At 40.5% G+C, this 21,184-nt stretch overlaps 1 protein-coding gene across 1 annotated transcript in view; it reads right to left on the bottom strand.

Moving 5' to 3' along the window:
* CDH20 (cadherin 20) overlaps positions 1-21,184 on the bottom strand; it is a 117,119-nt gene that overhangs the window by 27,410 nt on the left and 68,525 nt on the right. Inside the window, exons 2-4 of the mRNA XM_057373152.1 lie at positions 10,016-10,381; positions 3,172-3,466; positions 1,351-1,470 (exon numbers count right to left, since the gene is read on the bottom strand). Coding sequence (XP_057229135.1) covers positions 1,351-1,470; positions 3,172-3,466; positions 10,016-10,258 — 658 coding nt within the window. The 5' untranslated portion in view covers positions 10,259-10,381. The remainder of the gene's footprint in view (positions 1-1,350; positions 1,471-3,171; positions 3,467-10,015; positions 10,382-21,184) is intronic.

Genomic DNA, 21,184 nt, shown 5'->3' with positions numbered 1-21,184 from the left:
AGCACACCTCTGGAACCAAGAGGCTGTGTTGGGAAGGACTAGGTGAGGACTCTAAATGCTTCAAGAGGAGGACTGTACTGAAACGAGTCATTCACTATTGGGTGTTTTAATCACCATCTATCAATACAAAGGAGCTATTGGTTATTTATGTCCTAGTTTTGTTCTAGAAGAATGTCAGAGCTGCAGTTGCATTTTGTGGGCTACCCAATCYCACAGGTGAGTTTGCACGGGGGAAGCTGATTACAGTCCTGTGCTTGTGATGGGGAAATGGTTTTGGGCTCACRACAGTGCTTATCCTAAATGGGATTGCTGACTGAGGCAGCTAAAGGTGAGGCATCTCTGAACCTGTCCAAAGATGCAGGTCTAAGTGACTGGAAAGTTAGTAAGAGGAGAAAAAGACCTTTTTCTGGGTTAAATACCAATAAAGTACATGATTTTGGACTTAAGGGCCTATCTTCTACRTAAGTTGCATTCTAGTGGTTAAATCTGTAGTGGATCTGACCCTTGAATTGGTCCTTTGCTTTCTTAGAAATCACTTGGTACTCAGCAAATTTATAATTAYTCCCTTATTTGTCTGTGGTTGATTACCTGATTGCAAAAGAACATTAGTAGTCTATTTATATCATAAATAGAAACAAAAATTATGAGAAAATAGCATGCCACATACAAGTTTGTCTTTGGMTAGAGCACCTACCCCATAAGCTGCTAACTTCAGAAGTACATTATTCAGTGTTCTTCCTACATTGTCCCCTAGGGCTCTGTAGTGACTATSGTCTCATGAGTTTCTGACCTTAGCACTACAGATGCCCTTTAGAAACTGTCAAAATCTGTCAGATTCTACTTTTGAATATAAACGTTGGATATATACAGAAAAGAGAGAGAAAGCAAGCAAAATGGAGAGGGTGTCCTATAGATAGATGTAAGGTTATTAACAAGAGCACCCTTAGGTAAAACTACTCCAGATAACTGCATCCTTTAGCTTGCACTTTCCAGTCCTGGCTGGTTCATAGATTTTTTTTCGCCTCTAAGCTTTGTTATCAACTAGATCTGTTGAAGACATTTTTCAATGACAGAAGTCAGCAAGAGTATTTACAGCTCCAAACCCATCCAGATCCTGAGTTGCAGAATATGGTCATTCAGAGGAATATATCACCGGAAAATACATGTTCTTCTTCTGGAGCTCACTACCACAGCATTACTTTACCCCTYGCACAGTGCTGTTCTGTTTTGGCTCCAAGCCACAGAAACACATTTCTCTGACCACAGCTATGATGCACTGCCCTCTCTTTCTGCTTGCAACTTTTTCTCTTTGGTTTTCACACTGACTCATTCCCTGATGAAATAACATACCTGTCCGAGAGTCCACAGAGAAATATGGCTGTCCTTGGAGAATACTGTACACTACTCTYGCGCTGTTCCCATAGGTTGGGTCATCAGCATCTGTCGCTGTCACCTGGATAACAGAGGTGCCTGACAAAAAAACCATCAAGGTAAGACCTTGTGGRATAAAGAGCTGGCAGGAAAAGTACACAGTTCAAAGTAAATTGGCATGCCTTACAGGAGCTTTCCCACACAGAACTTTTTCATTTGATGCTCGTAGGACTTGCACTTATTGCTCACACTTGTAGCTCATTAGCGCTAAAGGAATTAATAGGTATTAATTCATCACRCATCTATAAAGAGATATAAAAGAGTGAGTACTCTATGGACTACAGTTACAGAATTGCTGAACGAACAGCATTTTGTTATGGTTGACAGAGAGATGGTAATTATATWCTGCTTGCTTCTTTTCCCCTTGTCTTGATTTTGAATGTTATTAGGAGGCAGCCCAAAGAAGTTCCATGGCTCTGCTGACATAAATGATGAACTGTTGCAGCAGGCCGATAGATGTTGTATGTTGACTGAGGGATAGAAATTGCACACAAACATTGAGCATSAATGGATGTGTCTGAGATAATCTCTCTGTGGGATTGCAGTTTAAATTGCATGGCCTAGAGATTATGCACTGCTGAAGTGCCTTTTGGAACCCACACAAAGGCATATATATTTCTTTTTTCAATTGGTTTTCAAGGTCTGCTTCCTCTGAAGCTAGTAATGGCTTGCAGGTGATGTAATTTATCAAGAACAAGGAGAAGGTGAGGTGCAACTGAAATATGTGTGAGTTTTGACTCCTTAAAATGTCAGACAATGCCTTTATGAATGTATATAGCCTTCTACATAATGTTTTGTGTTAGAAACAAATCCAATGTTACTAGATAAGCAYTTGAAGATAAATCAGAATTCAAGCTAGCCATTACCATTAAGAAACATTATTTCTGACTGGAACTTTTGTATTTGATGCTTCTCTCTAGCTTTATGTCAACATAATTTTGAAGTATGAGAAGTTGAAGCATATCTGTAACTTCAACACATGAAATTTATATGGTATTATTATCTCTGCAGTGATGTCACAGAGCCAAAAAGCAATAAGCAACGAAACAACTCAAAAAGAAAGAAAAAAAGTCCAGAAAAAGAGTATTTTATGTGATTATTTGATTTCCTATATGGAAATTATTTCTCCTGACTTGTGTAGATAGGAAAGCTGCTGTTTGTCTTCTGCATTGCAATAACAGGACTGTCGTCAATGTGATCCCATTCMCTAAAAGTGGAAGGCAAATAGTAYCAGAATCTCAGGATTCAGTGAACTTTGTKTAGTGCAGGTTTACAAGGATTAGAAGGAGCTAATGATTGTTTTCATGTCTCCATCTTTTCAAGGGCTCCTGGACAGTATTTGAGCTAACAGTATGAACTTGATTAGGTTGTTAAGACTGTGTTATTTTCAGTATGTTAATGTCTGCCTAATGGTCATTACTATTTCTACCATCTGATGTCAGAGGAGAAGGGGCACTATGCTACTACAAATTGTCTGAGCATGGCATGTTTGAATCACACTTTTTTTCAGCTCTTGGGCTTCCCTTGGCAGGTTTTCTTTCAGATGGGCGCTACTGATGCTGATGTGAAGCCTGCTGTCCCTTTCCCACAGCAACCAGGTACCCCAGGGTAAGCTCCTCTGTCCCACAGCTCCTGCGCAAGGGGCAGAAGCTGAGCTCAAGGAGTCAGGAAATTTTTGTTTTGGTGACTATCTCCAATTTTTGCATATACGAGAAAGAGAGTCCACAAAATCTGCCTTACCCACAGGTGACATTTCTGGAACAGAGGCTACGTAAGGTCCATCCAGGAACTTGGGTTCATTGTCATTGATGTCTTGGATTTTGATGATGAACTCTGACTCTGGTTCCATCGGCCGGCCTGTCCKCCTGTCCAGAGCCTGAGCTCTGAGGGTGTACTGTGACCTTTCTTCCCGGTCCAGCCGCTGAATGGCATGAATGTCCCCTGTCGTATCATCAATCGTGAACACAATGCCAGCTCCCTCTCCTGAGAGGATGTATTTGATCGAACCATCTCCCCTGTCCATGTCAGAGTGGAGCTGTGGAAAGGAACAGGATTCAATYAGACCATGAGCTGGGTAAGCAGCTGCTGGGAAACACGTGATAACCTTGAGCATTCTGGTCTCACTGTAGGGATGCACAAGCTGGTTTTAATGAACGCGCTTTGCTGAAAGAGGCAAATAGTAAAGTCTGTATCGCACAGTTGCAAATAAAAACCCTCTCCTGTCTTCCTGTTTCTGCACCCACAGCTGTGCCAAAAGAAAAGGCAGAGGCACCCAAACAGGAACAGGCTCTGTGCCTTTTTGGAATCTCCTTTAACACAATAATGATCTTTTGCCTGGTTGCAGTGGCCACTGAGAAGGCTTGGGATAAAGTGAGGTCAGCAAAGMTGCAGACTGTGCTTGCTCACATGGCTTAAGAGGAGTCAAATATTACAGGGGTAGAATAATGTTGGGGCAAATAAAACAAATCCCTTTGGAATCCAGGGGAAAGCAGAATGGGAGATAAATGTCATGATTCATAAATATTTTAGGTTTTTTTCCATTAAATTTTAATAACAAAATTAGTCTGGATCCCTACATTTTTAGGAAGGAATATTGTCGAACAATAGGTAAGGTAAGCAGCAAGAAACAGTTGCTTATGCTCATRGCAGGCTATAGAGATGAGAACCATCCCAGATTTTCTAGGAAATTAGCAAATGGATTTATTGCATGACTGCTAATTARTTCTGAGCAGCCACAGATAGCTGTGAATACAACAGAACAGAACAAAAGTAAACTCAGTACTAATTATAATCTAAAACAGGGAAACAAATCATTTTGGGGACTACATTATGTTAAACACCTGGTTCCCACAAAATACTGGAATGACTATCACATGCAATCAAATTGCTTAATTTCACTCACGCTATGAAAATCCACAATGGTATGCTCATACTTCCATGCTTTTGAGGATCAGAGCATAAAGGCCAATGCCCAAAGATGGTATTCATTCAGTCCCAAAAGACAGGAAGACAATAGACTTGAGGTGCAATAATCCAAATGGTTTAGATCTGAATACTGTTTTCCAGTGATTATCATTTTGGGAGATGAATAAAGGATAAGCAATAACAAAACCACACAAAACAAAACAAAAAAAAATAGTGAAAGTGTGCTGGATTCAATTAAGCACATTTTAAAATGCATACATGAGCAAATAATCTTAGAAATATGGTCAGAATTCAGTGWGTGTTTAAGGCTTTGATGAGCTTAAAGGACATATGGGAACAATTTTGGAGGATGGGGCCAAACATAGGTAAACATTTGTACTGGAGAGAAAAAAAATTCAGAATAATAAAATGAACATATGAGCAGAGGATTGGTGGGATTTKCAAAAAGAGTCCAAACAGAAATGGATAATTTGTGTTAAAAATCAGAAGTCAAACTTCATAYATTTGATTACAGGCTATTCTCTCAAGAAAGAAAGAAGAAATCTCATCTCTGAGCTGTTTAAAAACCATAAAGAACCTATGCAATAATTTATTACATCAGAAAACATTTAATAGGGGTGTGGACAAAATTACTTGTCTGAGAGAAACTTTTCTAGTGGAAATGAAGSAGCTCTTCTGCTGTTTTAGGGCAGATGATCCCCTTGACTAGGGAGCAGAAATACCTTTTCCCCTAGCGAAGGGTCTGGTCAGAAGATGCTCATTCCCTGAAGGTTGTGTCCCTTACTTGCCTCTCAGGTAGGTCACATGCAAAACTTGGACCCACTCCTGGTTTTAGGGCAATGCTGCTTTCAGCTGAGGTGGGATCCCATGGTTTTCCATGGCAAATTCCAGCCTGCAGGCAGGTCTGCATGGAGGTGGCCCATGGACTCCAMGTGGCTGCTGGGACAGTGAGTTTTAGGGCAGCAGCACTGCAGTGTGGCTGCAAGAACTGAAGGCGCAGGTTGTGACAATGGCTGTCTTGGGTCACTGGTATTTCACTTGCTCCTCCGCCCCTGCAGTGGCTATTGCATCTGAGAAACATCGATTCTTTGGAAGAAAGCTGGCAGCTCTCAGGTGATGTATTTGCTGAACGGTGGAAGAACAAGCCCAGAAAAATTTGGCAGTGGTAAGCAGTTAAATTTTGATGGCTGCCATGTGTATTAATTCACATGCAGGCACCAGGAGTGCAAACTGGCATATCTTCAGGAAACACCATCTTGTGATGAATTTAAAAAAAGGCAGTGGTTGTCATTACTTACCCTAAACACCCATAACTCAGAGATTATCACTGTAGGAGCTAGTAAACAGGATACTTCCAGAAGGAGGACACTATTATAGCTTTTCAAAGTGATTCAGAAMCACTAAGCTACATCTTGGGCATTTATTTTAGTGCATTAGTGCACCACTGAAAGTATGCAGCTGCTGAGACAGATACAGATGTCAGACCTGATTGGGGAATTAGAGCTGGGCCTGATGGAAGAAAATGTGTTTTGGAACRCCAACAAGTCCTCATTAAATAAGGAAAAGGAGAAAAAAAAAAAGGAAAGCAAAAGTCAAAGTTAAATTTAAAGTCAAAGAAAGGGCAAAGAAAAATGAAACAGAAATGAAAGAGAAAAATGACAAAGAAAAAAAGGAAAAAAGGAAAAAGAAAAAAAGGAAAAAGAAAAAGGAAAAAGAAAAAGGGAAAAGGAACAGGAAAATAGAATGAAGAAGAAGGAGAAAAAGAAGATGGAAAAGAGAAAGAAGGAAGGAAGCATTTTTTGAAATAGCAGTAGTGTTCAGGAATTTTGAGAATACTTAGAAGAAAATAATGAATCAGACTCATGGGGTAAATTACCTTCTCTCCAAATCCCTGTTTGGAATAAATGCAGTTGTGAAGGGAGCAGACAAGGAATGAACATGGCACACAATTAAGAATTTGGGAGCACAAGAGGATCTCTGTCTAACTGTGATTTGTTAGAAACATTGGGTCTCAACCAAGGCTAGGCAATAAGAAATGCTAGCAGCACTTTTGCAGCTTCTTGTATAACCCACACTTTCTAGACAAAGCAAAAAAGGGTATAAAAGACATAATACTGCCAGACTGCAGTAAATCTGAAAGAATTTGGTGTCTGGAGGGACTGAAGCTCACACCAAATCTAATRTCAGGATGCTGTAGTTTGGAGTGTAAAAGTCACTGTGTTGGAAAGGTGATCTAGTTTTAAGTTGGCTCTGTTTTATAGGCAGTGTAATAAATTGTGCTGCCATGTGGCTGATACAGAGTAGGAGGAATTAATTTGTACATTTTCCTCCATATTAAAAATGGATTATTGGAGGAATAAAGCTGATAACTCCYGAGAAATTTTAAACTGTGTCAACCYGGGTTKCTTCTTTTGRTAAGAATAATAMAAAGAAATAAGAATGGTACATCTGCATTGGAATGACACATTTCCTGGCAAAGGGCATGTGGAAGCGAGTAGTGCTGCAGTAAGCAGCTCAGGGGAGGACTCACACAGCTCTGCTAACCAGTCTGTGACTCCATCCTTGGTGTGCTTCTCCCTTCTCTGCTTCTAGGGAGGTTGCACCTGCAGGGGATTTTTGTAAGAATGCATGAGTGAGTGTGGTTGATGTGCATTGATAGTCTGTGGAGAGGTTGCATTTTATTCATTTATTCAGCTGCTGTGGTTCAAATRCTTCTTTCCTTTGAAACAGGGTTAGGGAGTCTCCAGCACAGCAAAGTGGTGAAGTCTGTCCCMAGTTAAATTACTGACACAGTGTAGGCTGCTCAATGAATGTGGAAAATACCTGCTGTAGCAAATGAAGGGGCTTTGGTTTCCCTAGTTTGTCCTATTAGCCACTAATGGCTACCTCTAGGAAAACTGAAGCCTTGTATTTATCTGTGACAGGACTAGGAACCCTCTGAAGCTGAAGTACTTTAAATCACTATCATGAACACTGGAGAAAAGCAAAATTTGTACTGACTTCACATCAGGAAGTTTCTTTCATTTTCCTGTCCAGAAGGTATTTTGCACCTTGCCTTAACAGTTGTCTAGGAAAGTTCACAGAATCGTAGCAGCCTTGAAAATCATATTAGGCAAGCCTGGACCTATGGTAAGGTGCTTTTTTTGGTTGCTCCAGTCACACAGAACCAGCCAGAACCAGCTGTGTGACCGGCTCTGTGCTGTGCATTCTTTCTTCTTCTGACAGGGGCTTGGAGACAGTAGATGGATAAAAGCAAGACCTGGCTGTGAGGATGTTTCAGGATGTTTCAGGATGTTTCAGGATGTTTCAGGATGCTGTGGGTGGTACCATCAGAAGAGGCCCTGGCTGTGCTGGCACGGCACCCAGGGCTGTTTTGGGGGGCTGGTGTGAGCAGCAGGCTGGACGCCCTGTCGCACCTCACCCCACTCGGTGCCAGCCTTTCCAGACCTATTTTTGAGTCAGCCTGGGGTGACTTGGGCTGAAAAACTTCTGACCTGCCACAACAATTAATTCACCCCACAGTCTATTCCCTGCTGACCCCTTTCCTAAGGATCCCTAAGACTCAGGCAGCACAAACCCAGGCTGGCACCGAATTGTGGGAGGCTGCAGCCTGTGGCTGGGTGAGGCCGGGAAAACCTTTGCCTCATGGAGCCCCCACAGCGCTCATCCCATGGCTCGGCTGGCTGCTCCTCACCTGAATGACGATGGGACAAGATGGAAGTTTACATCTTTACATGGGAGAAGTGAGCCCCAAAGGCCCCTTTCACCAGATTTCCCTGATGCTGGGACTACATGGAGCCTGCCGAGCTGGGAGGCCTTCGGAGCCATCCAGCCGTGTCRGCTCAGCAGCGCTGGGCACTAATTGGCCCTGTTAGCCACGGGAGCTAATTAGCCCTTGTGCACCCCGGTGCGAGCGCAGCCATCGCGCTGGCAGCCTTGGAGAAGCYCCCTGTCGGCAGCCTGGCCCTTGGGATGGCGGGCACAGGCCATGAGGAGCCGTCYCGGTGTCCTTGCCCTGGGCAGAGGCGAGTGGTGGCACGCTCGGGAGTGCTGCTGACTGTGCCAAGCGTGTGTGCTGCGAATGACACTGGCAGCTCTGAAAGATGAGCTGGTTTCTCCCCGTGTTCGTTTCAGCTAAGATTCAGCTCGTAAGTGGAAGCCTGAAGTAATTTCGGATGTAACTCAGAGTGTGAAATATGTCTGGCCCTTGTTCTGAAGCTGGGAATYGCATGGAAACAAATATTAATTTCTTTAATCAATAGAGATATCAAGGGCTGAAAAGCTAGGTGCACAGATGAATGAAGACTAATGAGGTCTCATCTGGAGGCAATCACCAGTAATGCCATCGCTATGGGAGGAAGGAGAGCACATCTTGCTGTCAGTCATGCAGGGATAAATCAGGAGGAGGTCTTTTGAAGCCTGTGGATTCATTTTGATTTATACTGGTGTGGCTGAGAGCACAGTTTAGCTCTATGGGGTTGTAGAATGATAAATATGAGTTCAAACTGGGCCTCTGGATTTTTTTTTCCCCTGCAGATGAACAGCTTGGAAGGAAAAAGGGAGACTATATTACATGAAAAATAAGCAAYGAAATGTGAAAGAATTGTTTTCTGACATCCTTTCTAAGTTCTTTATTTTCATACATACCTATGTGTAGTTTCCMCTTGTCATAGCTGCATCTGATATTCTATGCATATAAAATCTTGATTGTGTTGTTCAAACACTTAAGCATATTAACTCTCTCCCTCCCCATTTTTGTCCAGATTTGTCACCTTGGTGTAGATAGAAGCAAACTTGATTCTGACCATAAAACTTTCAGTAACAAGGTCAATACACAATCAACAATTCAGGCTCTTTAAAAACAAAAAGGGAGGATGGTTATAATGAGGCAGATTGTGATGGCAGATATCAGTGGTCTGATTTCCATCAGCTGCTTCCTCAAGGAAAGACAGAAAAGTAAATGCAAAACACTACCAAGCATATAGAATGAGCTCAGGAATACATTTTACACATATCTGTATGGATAGGTAGATTTTTGSAGTATAAGGGATCCAAAAATAGGACCCTTCTTAGTTGGATTTAATGAGCTGTCCCTTTATCCTTCTCGATCTGGAACARCTTCTGTGCAGTCCACAGAATTAACCTGCAGTCAAGATGTAGTAAGCCAGAAGATACTCTGACCCTAGATACTTGCAGAAAACAAAAATTGAAATGTCAGTTTTCAAGGGAAATTGGCTATTTAATTTGATTTTAAATTGCAGCTTCTAGCTGATTGAATCATGGACAGAAGCATGATCACAAACTCTTCCTTTCTTTCCTAATCCTTATATATCAATATAACCTTGCTTTGCCTTGACATCATAGGAGTCCCTGGAAAGATCACTKCAGATTTTCTAGCACTACCTCAAATTACAGATGATGATTGATGCAGCAGATCTCTTTGAAATAGGAAAATATATTGACAGCCTCTTGAAACAGAAATTATTCCCAAAGGTGACATGGGGCAATAGCTCTTGGGAGCAGAAGTGAAATTAATGCAGATAAATTCACTGCCAGAAAGAAGGCAAAGGCACTTGAGGAGACATCCTGTGTTTCACCACAATCTGCAGATACACACATGGATACACTCTTCCAGCCATCCTCCCACTGTGACTCTTACCTTCCCAACGTAGAGAGGGTCTGTTCCTGTGTATTCCTCCAGAACAAAAAACTGGTTCCACACCCAGCTCCTCTTCATACGCTGATGCAGCTTGTCTGACAGGTTGTCTTCTTGCCTGTCAGTGAGGGGCCTGGCACTTCCTGACAGCACAGTTGTAGTAAGGTCCATCAGTCCCCAAAAATACAAGGAGATGCCAAGTCCAAACAAGTTCTTTGCATTGCTCATTCTACCTGAAGTCCACATCCGTATACTAGGACTGATTTAAAAGTCCAAACACAGTAATTTGGGTCCCTTGAGAAAAAATAGGTCCTCTGGTAGTCCTTTGAAATATTCAGAAGAGATCCTGGTTCTCAGAAATGCAGTATCCTGTAAAGTTAAAGGCAATTCATAAGAGGATGTTTTTTTTCCTCAAGGCAAATGAGTTTCCTCAATGGGCAAATATGCTATAAAGWATTTCATCTTCTTACATTCTATATAAAAATGTAAGACTGGGATGCACACCTTTTGAAATCAGAAATACTGTTACCCTACAAGATGCAGATCTGGAGCCTAAGGTACAAGAAACATCAAGGTTTAGYTCATGAGTTCTCTACTTTGCTATTTTAACTGTAGGGCTGCTTTATGATATTGATTGACATGAGTTAAGTGCATATTCTTTAGAAATATTTATGACCAGAAGTCCTTAGAGACTATTTAAAAACAATTCACTCTGGAAAATTATGATAGCTGGAGAACAATATTTGGCAACCATCTTTCTGTTTGGAAACTATGCCATTGTCATTACAYACACGTTCATGCACACATGTCTACATAAATACAGATATTATTACTATATTGCAAACCTTGAATTTAATTTCTGGCAGTTCCAAATTATTTCTGGTTTTAATTATTCTTTCAGCCTCTCTGTTGCTTGAATTCAGGTTTCACACTCTGCTGCCTCCTCTCTGAGGAGCCGATTGCTGCCACTAATGCAACATTCTAGAAACTGAATGGTCAGTTAATAATTTTATAACTCACAAAAGGTTTCACAGTGCTGACGGCCATATACTATATGTCCAAGCAAGTCAAGCTAATGCATTTTTTCCTCCACAGGCTTGAAAGACCTGTTTAAGTAAAAGAATGCTGATCTCTATCAAGGACACTTTCTGATCAGTCGAGGCTCTTGTCAAGAAGTCAGTTTAGCTGGTGACCTCACTCCAGGCTATGGATTATAGCAAACCTTTCCTTCACCATTTTGCTGAACTTAATGATTTAGTGCTGCATGAAAGTTATTCTGTCAAAACACTGCATAGATCCTCTGTTGGCCCAGTATTTTCACTGCTCTTTTAAAGAACACTTCTTTCTTTTTTCATGACAAACAGACTCATTAGGAAAGGCATTTGGAGCTCTGAGGCTTAAGCAAGTAGTTCACACTTCCTGTTACTGCTGCTCCGTACTTAGGTCTTTAGGCTTAATTAATTGTTTTATCCTGGGGAAATAAAATGTAGCAGGGAACCTCTCTCAGATATTTCCCACTGAAATCCTTGAAAGATTTCAAAATCTGCATCATTTTAAAGTAAAGACTGAGAAGCCCTCTGYATATAAGTATGCCCACCATGCTCTTGGCACGTGCTAAACAGCAAGTTATTCTCAGCAAAATCAGGAGGACATTATTTACAACCCATGTTTTGCTGGTGAGTAAATGTGGGGAAAAGCTTCCTGCCCCTCCTTCCTCCCTCTCAATATAATTTGAGGGAACCTCCCCACAATGTCTCTGCCATGGAACACAAAGAGAAAATGGGGACAGGCTATGATCCAGCAGCTAAAGTCCTGCCTGGAGTTTTTGCTTTAAGAAATTCCATCTACTATACAGATCAGTTACATTTTTGTTTATGTGACAAAGAGGTGATAGAACATGATGGACCAATTCCTGTGGCAACCAGAATTGTGTTTGTAGGTGAATTCTCAAGCCACAAATTCAAAACTAATGGTGCCAGATGTCTCCTGCAATTAAGTTCTGCCATCAAGGATCAACAGTGCTTAGGGATAGTATCAAGACATTGTTAAAGAAACTTGCAGAGTTATTAGTACACCTGCAATGAGGCAATAGCAAAAGAAATCCGACAGAAATTTGACCATCAGGATGCTTTTCATCCACATGTGCATTAAAACAGCAAGAAGCAAGGTAAGTAAAAACAGTGAAATAAATGCTTCAGGGTCTTTGTGATAACAGCTTTTGTCATCTGAATGTGTGCTTCCATGAGGAACTTTTCTTGAAAACTTTGTGCAACTCAGTGGTCCCCAGGAGCAACATCCCTAAAAACACTTCTTATTCCCAATGCAATSTTATTCTGGGGCATGGCAACTGTCAGGAAACTTGCCATTAAATAATGTAGTCTTGTAAAAGGATGTTCCTTCCCTGAGTATCAGTAATTTCCCATTTAATGCCTGCTCATGGTGGCATGGTCATATATTTTTGTAGAAATGGAAGAAAGCAGTAGTATTGAAGTGGAACAGATTGTTTTTTTTTCTTTGTTAATAGCAGAATTTCTGGTGTCTCATGCCTTTCCAAGACTATAAGCAAGAAGGCTCAAACTCATTGTATTTTGCTCCTCGCCTAAAGGCAAATTGATACTATAAATAACAGTGTTTAGTCCACAATGATTCCTCATTGAGACTGAAGGAGAATGAATTTTTTTCTGCCTCAGATCCTCAGCTGATGTTAAAGGGATGAAAAAGACCTCTGTTAACTCCTGGGCTGAGGTGCTGCTGATCTCTCTGTGTCTCTTTTCCCACAGCATCACCAACCCCAGATGYGTACTCTTGGTCTCTGTGTCTGCAAGGCCTGCCAAGGAATGCATTTCTCAGCAGCGTACAAAGGCACTCACGTACATTTTAGGGTTTGAATTGTGTGGTAGCAGAAGTGATGACTGAGCTACAGTTAAGGCTATGGGTGRCTGAGTCTCTCAGAGGACTCATGAAGATGGCTTCTACAGGGTCACTTAGACTGCGGATGCAGCACTTGGTTAGGATAAGAGCCAGATGCTTGGGGTGTATTATCTTGGTGGGATCTCTAGAGTCAGGTGGAACACAGTGGTTTTTGCCACAGATGGCACAAGCTTTGTGGCAGAGTCTGTTCCTTGCTGGGCATCAGGGGGACCCATCATACAAGAAGGGTTTCTTGGCATTACTGAATGAGGCAGAGCTGAACTTTTAATGTTCACTTAATGCAAGTTGTTTCTTAAAGCCCTTCAAAATTCTCAAGGAAATCTGCAAAGATGGAATTGATGAACCTCTGCTTGCCTTATGAAATATATTATAGACATGTTTCATGATTCAGCATGGGGATGTGGAGAGGATTTAAAAGCAGGAAAGAGAGGGAAATCTTGTTTTTCTTGCTCAGACAGAAAAATTATTGAGCGTGGGAARACTACATGACCAAAACCTGTCACATTTCTGCAGAGGGTGCTTTATTTTTCAAGAAAAATATTTCACTTTGTTTCTCACAGATGAGTACTTCACTGTAAAACACTTTGGTGTATCTGTGCAGTTTATATCCCTGAACCAAAGTGAATGCCTTTCTTGCCCCTGCTTTTGTGATGAATATTTAATTAACAGCTCAGTTGTTTAGGTTACTTTTTCTGTTCTTGCCTTGCAAACATCGCTGAAAATCCTTTTTCTTGTCAATCAGCAGTTACAAATATGGCTGTTGGCTTCATGAAGATCCATGAAGATCTGATTTGAATTTTGTGCTACTTGTGGTCTAGGCATGGTACAAAGAAACTACCTAATTGTTCTAYACAAAAAGGAATACCAGTAATGCCCTTTCCACCACTGAAAATACAAATTTCTCTTTTATTGCAAATTACAGTAGACATATTCCAAGTGTGAACTACTCTTCATGCTCCAATTTTACAGAYACCCTCCCCCCTGCACATATTTGTTCTGTAATTAAGCTATTCTTAATTGAATATCTAATTCTGGGCAAAGATGAAAAGGAAAATGAAATAACTGCCAGAACCAACTTCTGGCATTTCTTGCAAGTGACCCATTTATCTTGTTAATTCTGAACACTTGCAACAAAAGGATAAAAACATTAATAGTTTGGATGACCATATGGGCACCCAGAGAGTTCCACTGGGATTGAAATGTATTGTGCTCAATACATATTTACATAAATGCYAAGGATTTAATAGTCAAAAAGCTCCGACTTGAAAAGCTTTACTGACGCGCTTAGTGTACTCGGCACAATGAGCCAGTGGTCTCCCAGAAAGTCAGTGGACTATTTGCATTCATAAAATTAATTACATGCTTGTATCTTTTATGCCTGGTCCTTGCAATGGATTTTACTGTGTGATTTTCAACACTTGTAGAATGCTACAGACCTTGGTGGCTCCCATGCAGGCACATTGCCTCAGTGGAGGCAATTCATTTGGAGGGGATGTATTACACTGTGAAAGTGGGGAAGAGAGGCAACCAGGTTTAAATTCCCCCTTCCGTTTTCTCTGTACATGGACTCACAAATACATGTGATACCTCTTATATTTTTAATATGTTAAGTTTCTCAGCAGCACATGCACTGCACTAGGAATATGCTAAGGAAAAGGATTTCCATGTTTAATGGCCCATTTGAAGATTTCCMCCCAGTACTTTGCCAAGAGAAACTAAACAAATTGGTAATGACCACAGTAAGAAGTAATTAAATTTGACTGGAAAGAATTCTCCAAGTGAGCTATTTACTTTGTTCCTTGAATTTCTTGCGATGTTTTAAACCAAGGTGGGAATGTGAGTATTGTGCATTTTTTTACCTACATGAAATGGATTATTCATTTATGTTTTCACAGATTACTTCTTAGGTTTCCTGTACCCTCATTTGCTTGCTGCTTTGTCATAAGACACTTTGCAATAAGCCCACAGGAGCACCAGTGAGTAAGAAGCTGTGGGCTGTATTCTGCACCAGACAGAGCACCACAACAGGTGGTAGCAGCACCTGCCAGGGATGGAGGATCCACTGATCCAGGAACTAMAATTTCTTAAGAAATTAATGCAATACTTGTCTCATTTTCAGCCCTAGTGAGGTTATGCCTTGGAGTGCTGTGTCCAGCTRGGCTCCTCAGTAAAAGAGAGATGTGGAGCTCCAGGAGAAGATCCACTGGGGGGGCCATAAAGATGATTAAGGGACTGGAGCATCTTTCYTACAAGAAAAGGCTGAGTGAGCTGGGCCTGCTCATCAATGTCTATGAGTGTCTGAAGGGAGGGTGTCAAGAGGATGGAGCCAGGCTCTGCTCAGTGGTGCCAAGTAATAGGAAAAGAGGCAATGGGCACAAACTGATGCACATCAAGTTCCACCTGAACACAAGGAGGAACTGCTTTACTGTGCAGATGACTGAGCACCAGAACAGATTGTCCAGAGAGATTTGGAGTCTCCCTCACTGGAGGTATTCAARAAATRTCTGGTCACAATGCTGTGCCATGTGCTCTGSGATGACCCTGATGGAGCAGAAAGATTGGACTCAGAAATTTTAGATTGACCCACTGTGRCCMCTTCAAACCTGACCCATTCTGTGATTTYGTGATTCTATGATTTTAGGAAACCTGATGCTTKCAGTACCTAAGTAAGATACCTTTAAACAGGCTGCCTGATTATAGTCCTAAATATTTCTGTACTACTTCTGGAACTTCCTATGTTTTATCTCTGGCCCAGAACAGTCTTACTGTTATTGTTACCTGTTGTTATACTTTCTGGGCAAGTTTAAATTAAAAGGAAAAATCTAGAGGCACTTGTTACTTTTCTTGAAAACAGTCCGGGCCTGAACATGTATTTTTATTTTTACTTCACTTTATTGAGATCTTCATAAATACAATGAAACTTGACAATGTACCATATGGTGCATAAACATTAACTCAAAATACAATCCATTGTCATAAAATTACATCTACAGACTAGTCAACARTCTCTCCTGGGACACATCAGTGAACTCATTTTGCTCAAGATCTGAAGTCCTTCAAAGCTAYGGAGTGTCTGCAGAGTGAAAAATCCCACAGAACGACAGAGGSAGTCCCATCGTATAAATCCCAGCCCTATGGTTATGGATGCATAARAAGATCAAAAAGAATGAAAGACACACACAATCACAAAGTAAACATTTCCAAATAGAATTATGCTGATAACTTGCATCAGGGGAAGATCTGATCCCCAGCTTTTAATCAGTGTGAGGCACTGTACTACTGTAAAGCACAGTACAGAAGTCCAGGAGAGTTTCAAAAGCTCCATGCTGGTCTAATTCTGCTGAAGTCAACCTCAAGAGGAGCTAAGTGTAGCATTGCAAATACAGTGGAAAATTCAAATAACTTTCAGATAAAACAACCCCTCCTCCATCAAGGATTTGCAAAAGAACACAAAATATATGGAAATCATTATTAAGCAAAAMTTCCTTTTAGTTCTCACATCCTGGCTGCTTTTGCCATGCTATCAAAAACCCTGTACAAATTACTAAATTGTGAATTAATGTTCATGTAAACTAGCACATATGATTTAAAAAAAAAAACAACAAAAAACCCAAAACATAAAGCCCTTCCTCTCCCCCARAGTATGATCCTTCTTTGCAGCTGTACCAGCAGCCTTTGCTCAGACTTGTCTCAAGGTCCCTGAGCAATACAGGCATCTGCCATTCCCCTGCAATAGGATAAACCCTGTTCCTGTCGCACACCTGGAATGCATTTTGAACCTGTGGTGGTCCTGTCTGTGCTGCATGTCGGCTACAGTAAGAAATCATGTTCTTAAACTACAAAACATTGCATTTCATGCATGCTAGTCCCCACAACATGACATATTTCCATGTAACAGTGAAAAATGGTTTCTTTCTCATCTTATGGATGCTGAATAGATGAAAGRGCTCTCTGATAACCCCAAATGCCARAGACAGRAAAGGTGTTATCTCCTATCTGGTGACAGATATAAGAAGCAGCTGTCTGCCTGCACCAGATAGAGGTAATATTYCTTTCCATGCATGAAGATCAAAACCAATGATTTGTAAAGACCTATRTGGTGTTGCTGATGAAGGCAACTTCCTAGTTTCATTATGACTGTRTTCCTTGTTAATTTGGCATTTCATACAGCATTCTGTCACATTAGAAATGGACCCAAACCAACCCATTTCCAAAAGCAGCTGTTAAAGATGAAGTGAGTGGGTGATTTCTTTTTCCAACCACAAATTACTATTTTGCCAATTCTCATAATTACTGGATGCACCCTCTGGCACATGATGGGTAATGGGTTATTCTGTTTTTATTTTTGGTTCATCTGCTTGTGGGGTTTTTAAAAAAATTAATTCATGTCTATTCATAGAGAAAGGATATTCTTTGAATTAATTTAGAAAATAGCTGCAGATGCTCTAAGAGGTGAAAATCTTCCCTCTACTTCATATTTCTTGAGTCTGACATTGTTCAGCAGTACAACACTGGCATCTGCACCTCTCTTGATCTCAGTGATTGCCTTGTCTGAGCRTGAAGACATGCTACTAATCAACAGGATGAACATTTTCAAGTCAACTCCAAGCTACTGTCTATGAAACAAAACCAGCAAAAGAAACCAAGTCTTAAGCCTTCTTCTCCATCTGAACTATTAGAGTCTACCTTTTTTTTTATCATCTAGCTTCAAAGTGTTTCTAGAAATACAGAATATGAGTGCCTAGTCTTCACAGGACACTTTCAAGCTGAAMGAATAAAGTAAGAAGGAATTAATATGAAGTGCTGACCTCATCCCAGTTCTAATGCAGGAAGCACAATGTTCATAAAACCTGAAAAACAGCCTCAGATGCATTACATGCCAGCCTCTAGATTTTGGTCTTTAAACTCTATTGTTGCAGTTTCCACGGAGARTGCATGTGAGGTATTATCTAATTGTCCTCTATAAACGTGACATGCTCTGACAATAACTACCCCTTACAAAGAGGTATATATTATCTCGTTTCCATCTTCTTCATAATCCATTGCTGGGACATGCTTCCAGCTTTCCCACTGCCTCCCATTTCATCAGATGAGTATCCTAGATGAAGCACTTTCCTCTGCCTGGATTGCTTAATGGCTAAGAATTACTAGCATTTACTAGAATATAAAGGATTTTTTGCCTTGCTGGCAAACTCTTTGCTTGTCAGTTTATTACAGGTGAATGTCTCAGAGAAGATTCCAAAACCCTGTACTCCATCTGTTGTAGTATTCAACTTGTAATGGTGATGTAATAGCAGCTTTTGTAAGAGCTGAGGTATTCTTGGCCAAAATTCCCATCCTTCCATTATCTGCTGTGAGCCATCTGGTTGCTGTCCTTCAGAGGGGAGAATCTTCTGCAGCTGTTTTGAGTCTGATTTCTCAAAGAAATGAGTTCATGCAGCAATATAATTGCACTGATATTCTCTTAGTATTGTGAAAGAGAGATCCCAAGAATTACTCTATTTCATAGAATCATAGAATCATTAAGGTGGGAAAAGACTTCTAATATCATTGAGTCCAACTGTTTGTGCAGCATTTCTATCTGTTCCCTAGGAATTAGCAGGTACATTAGAGAAGGGATACCCAGGTTAACRTCCCCACTGGGGAAAGCATGGGCAGTTATACAATTTCTTTGACCAAGGGATCATCTTGCATGCGGTTCTGGAATAGTAACTGAGGTATTTTAGCTGATATGTCAAGGGAGCAGGAAAGAACTGAAATTATTGTACATGAAGGAAGAGTTATGAGGAAAAGACATAGCCACAATAAACCAGGTTTTGTAGTTCTACTCCACTTGTTTGTTAAAAGTTTTAGAGAAAAATTTTATTCACATGTAAGTTCTAAGGGCCTCCCCACTTCTTTAAAGCCTTTTCAGTGACCCTGTAGTGCACATCAGTACGAACTCTTGAGTATGGACTTGAACATAAGATACGGCTTCTGTTCACTCTTACTGGTGGGCACAAAAAGTCATTTGGTGCCTCTTTAATATCTAGGCACACCTTCTCTTTAGACAGGGAGACATCAGTGGTGTACAAAGAACTAATGACCCTGAACACAGCACATGATCACAGAGAAACCCTATAAGCAGCAACTGCAGGGTCATCAAGGCCCATTTCTCCCACTGTTGGTATCCACTTCATRTAACTCCTTAAATAGTCTGAAGATCCTTTCTATGTGTATTTCAGCAAAAAGATTCTTCTTACATACCTTCTAAATCTATTCTTTCTTGCTTACAGTTATGCATTTTTATTAGCAAATTCTGCACTGCAACTTTTTGAGATACCAGGATTGGCTKGTCAAACTAGATCTCTGCTCTAATGCTGAGATTTTTGCCTTTGGAAATTGCCAGTAACTAGTACTGCCAAATGGTCAACTTCCTCTTCACATACTTTGGATGTGAAAGTTCAGAAATGAAGGAAATTCTGACAAAAGAAACTTGACATGGGAATAGCTGCGACTAATAGCAGCAAAGAGGATTACATCAGGAAACTGGAAAGATGGCACATYCCAAGTGGAAATAGAGTGGTCTTCTAGTCTGACACAAGTGAAATCCTAATGARAGTAGGTATAAGAAAAGGAGAAAAAGTGGTATTTCTCTGAGATATTGAACTACAGATTGCTGGGAAAATGTATGAGATGTGAAAGACATGCATGCATACTTAAACAGAAAGATAATTACGTGAAGAAATTTTGCTTCCAGTTAAAGCTGAAAATTCCAGCCTTGATGTAATTTTCTTTCTCCTTGTTGGAGAAGTTTGATTAATTAAATACTTTGTATTTGAAGTTTCAGAGAGGGGATGAAGAAGTGGAAAATAAAGAACAATGGGAATAAGCACCAGTGCTCAATGTTGAGGTCAATAATGTAAAACTGCTTGATACATAATCTTTAGTTAACCATAAAAAATAAGACTGTACTGTTGTGAGATGATGGAAATGGTGAGAACAATTCCTTGCTGACCCTTGTAATCAGTTTATGCACTGAAGCGTGAGTTTTGATTTCTTCCTTTTGACTGAAGAATCGTTTTTTCTCTTTAAAAAAATGTAGCAGTATAAATATTACCTTCAGTTTCTCCCACATTTTCAGCCCTTTTCTGGTGCCTTTCAGCTTCTCATTTAAATTTGGAGGAAGCATGAAGAAATAGATCCATTTTTACTTCACTTCATCTTAGCCAAAAGCCAGATACAGCGCCCAGTGAAAATTGATGGGATATTATATATTATGTTCTGTCTTCTCTCAAGTCATATAACCTACATTTTTGAAATCTCTTGCAAAATTAATCAGTCCACACCGAATTTTCCCTCAGGTACTTCAGAAACCAGCTAAAGCAATAGACAAAATTAGTGAATACCTTCATGTGATTACAGAAGATAAGYGAGTTCCTAGAGGACTGGCAGAGAAAAACCATTATACCTATATTTCAGGGGAAGGGGGCAGTGAGGAAGAAGAACCAGTGAATTACAGAGCCTTCATTTTAACTTTAATATGTGGAAAGATACTGKAACAAATAAATTTTCAGCATCTAGAGGATAATAAAGTGCTAGAGAATAACAAACACGTATTTGTGAAGAACAAGCTGACAACAATACYAGTCTGATTTTCCTTTCTGATTAAGATAACTGACCTAGCCTACATGAAGTGAGAGAAATACATYTTGACTTTTATAAAATGTTTCACACAACTCCACAACTCATTGTCATAGGCAGCATAGGGCAATATGACCCAGGTGAAATGACAATGACAGGCTGGAAAACAACTTGAAGAACCACTGCCAGCAGATCATTGTTAAACTGGGAATCAGCATCAAGTGGTCCTGAAGGATTTTTCTTCATGACCAGTATCACTGAATGGCTATCCTAACAGTTACAAAATATGAGAAGGACATCAGGCTGGGAGATTTGGTGAGCACTTGGGAAGATGGGGATAGAATTCAAAATGATCTTGGTAAACTGGAGAAATGTTTGGCAATCAATACCAGAAAATTCAATAAGGACAAGTGGAAAACACAAGCCTTGGAACAGCAAAATCAAATGCCCAGGCACAGAGAGGTAACAGCCTATGAGTCAGCATTGTAGGAAAGGAGATGACCACTAAATAATAGGAGCCAGTATTTTATTGCATGGGCTGTTCCAAAGGAGGAAAATGCCTCTCTCTGYCATATCCACAGGATATTGGGCAAACTGCTTGTGTCGCATCTGTGGAGA

The sequence above is a fragment of the Malurus melanocephalus genome, unplaced genomic scaffold (assembly GCF_030028575.1).
Source record: "Malurus melanocephalus ecotype Western Australia unplaced genomic scaffold, MMel_1.1 scaffold_187, whole genome shotgun sequence".
NCBI lineage: Eukaryota > Metazoa > Chordata > Aves > Passeriformes > Maluridae > Malurus > Malurus melanocephalus.
This window is presented reverse-complemented; position numbering and strand designations above follow the sequence as displayed.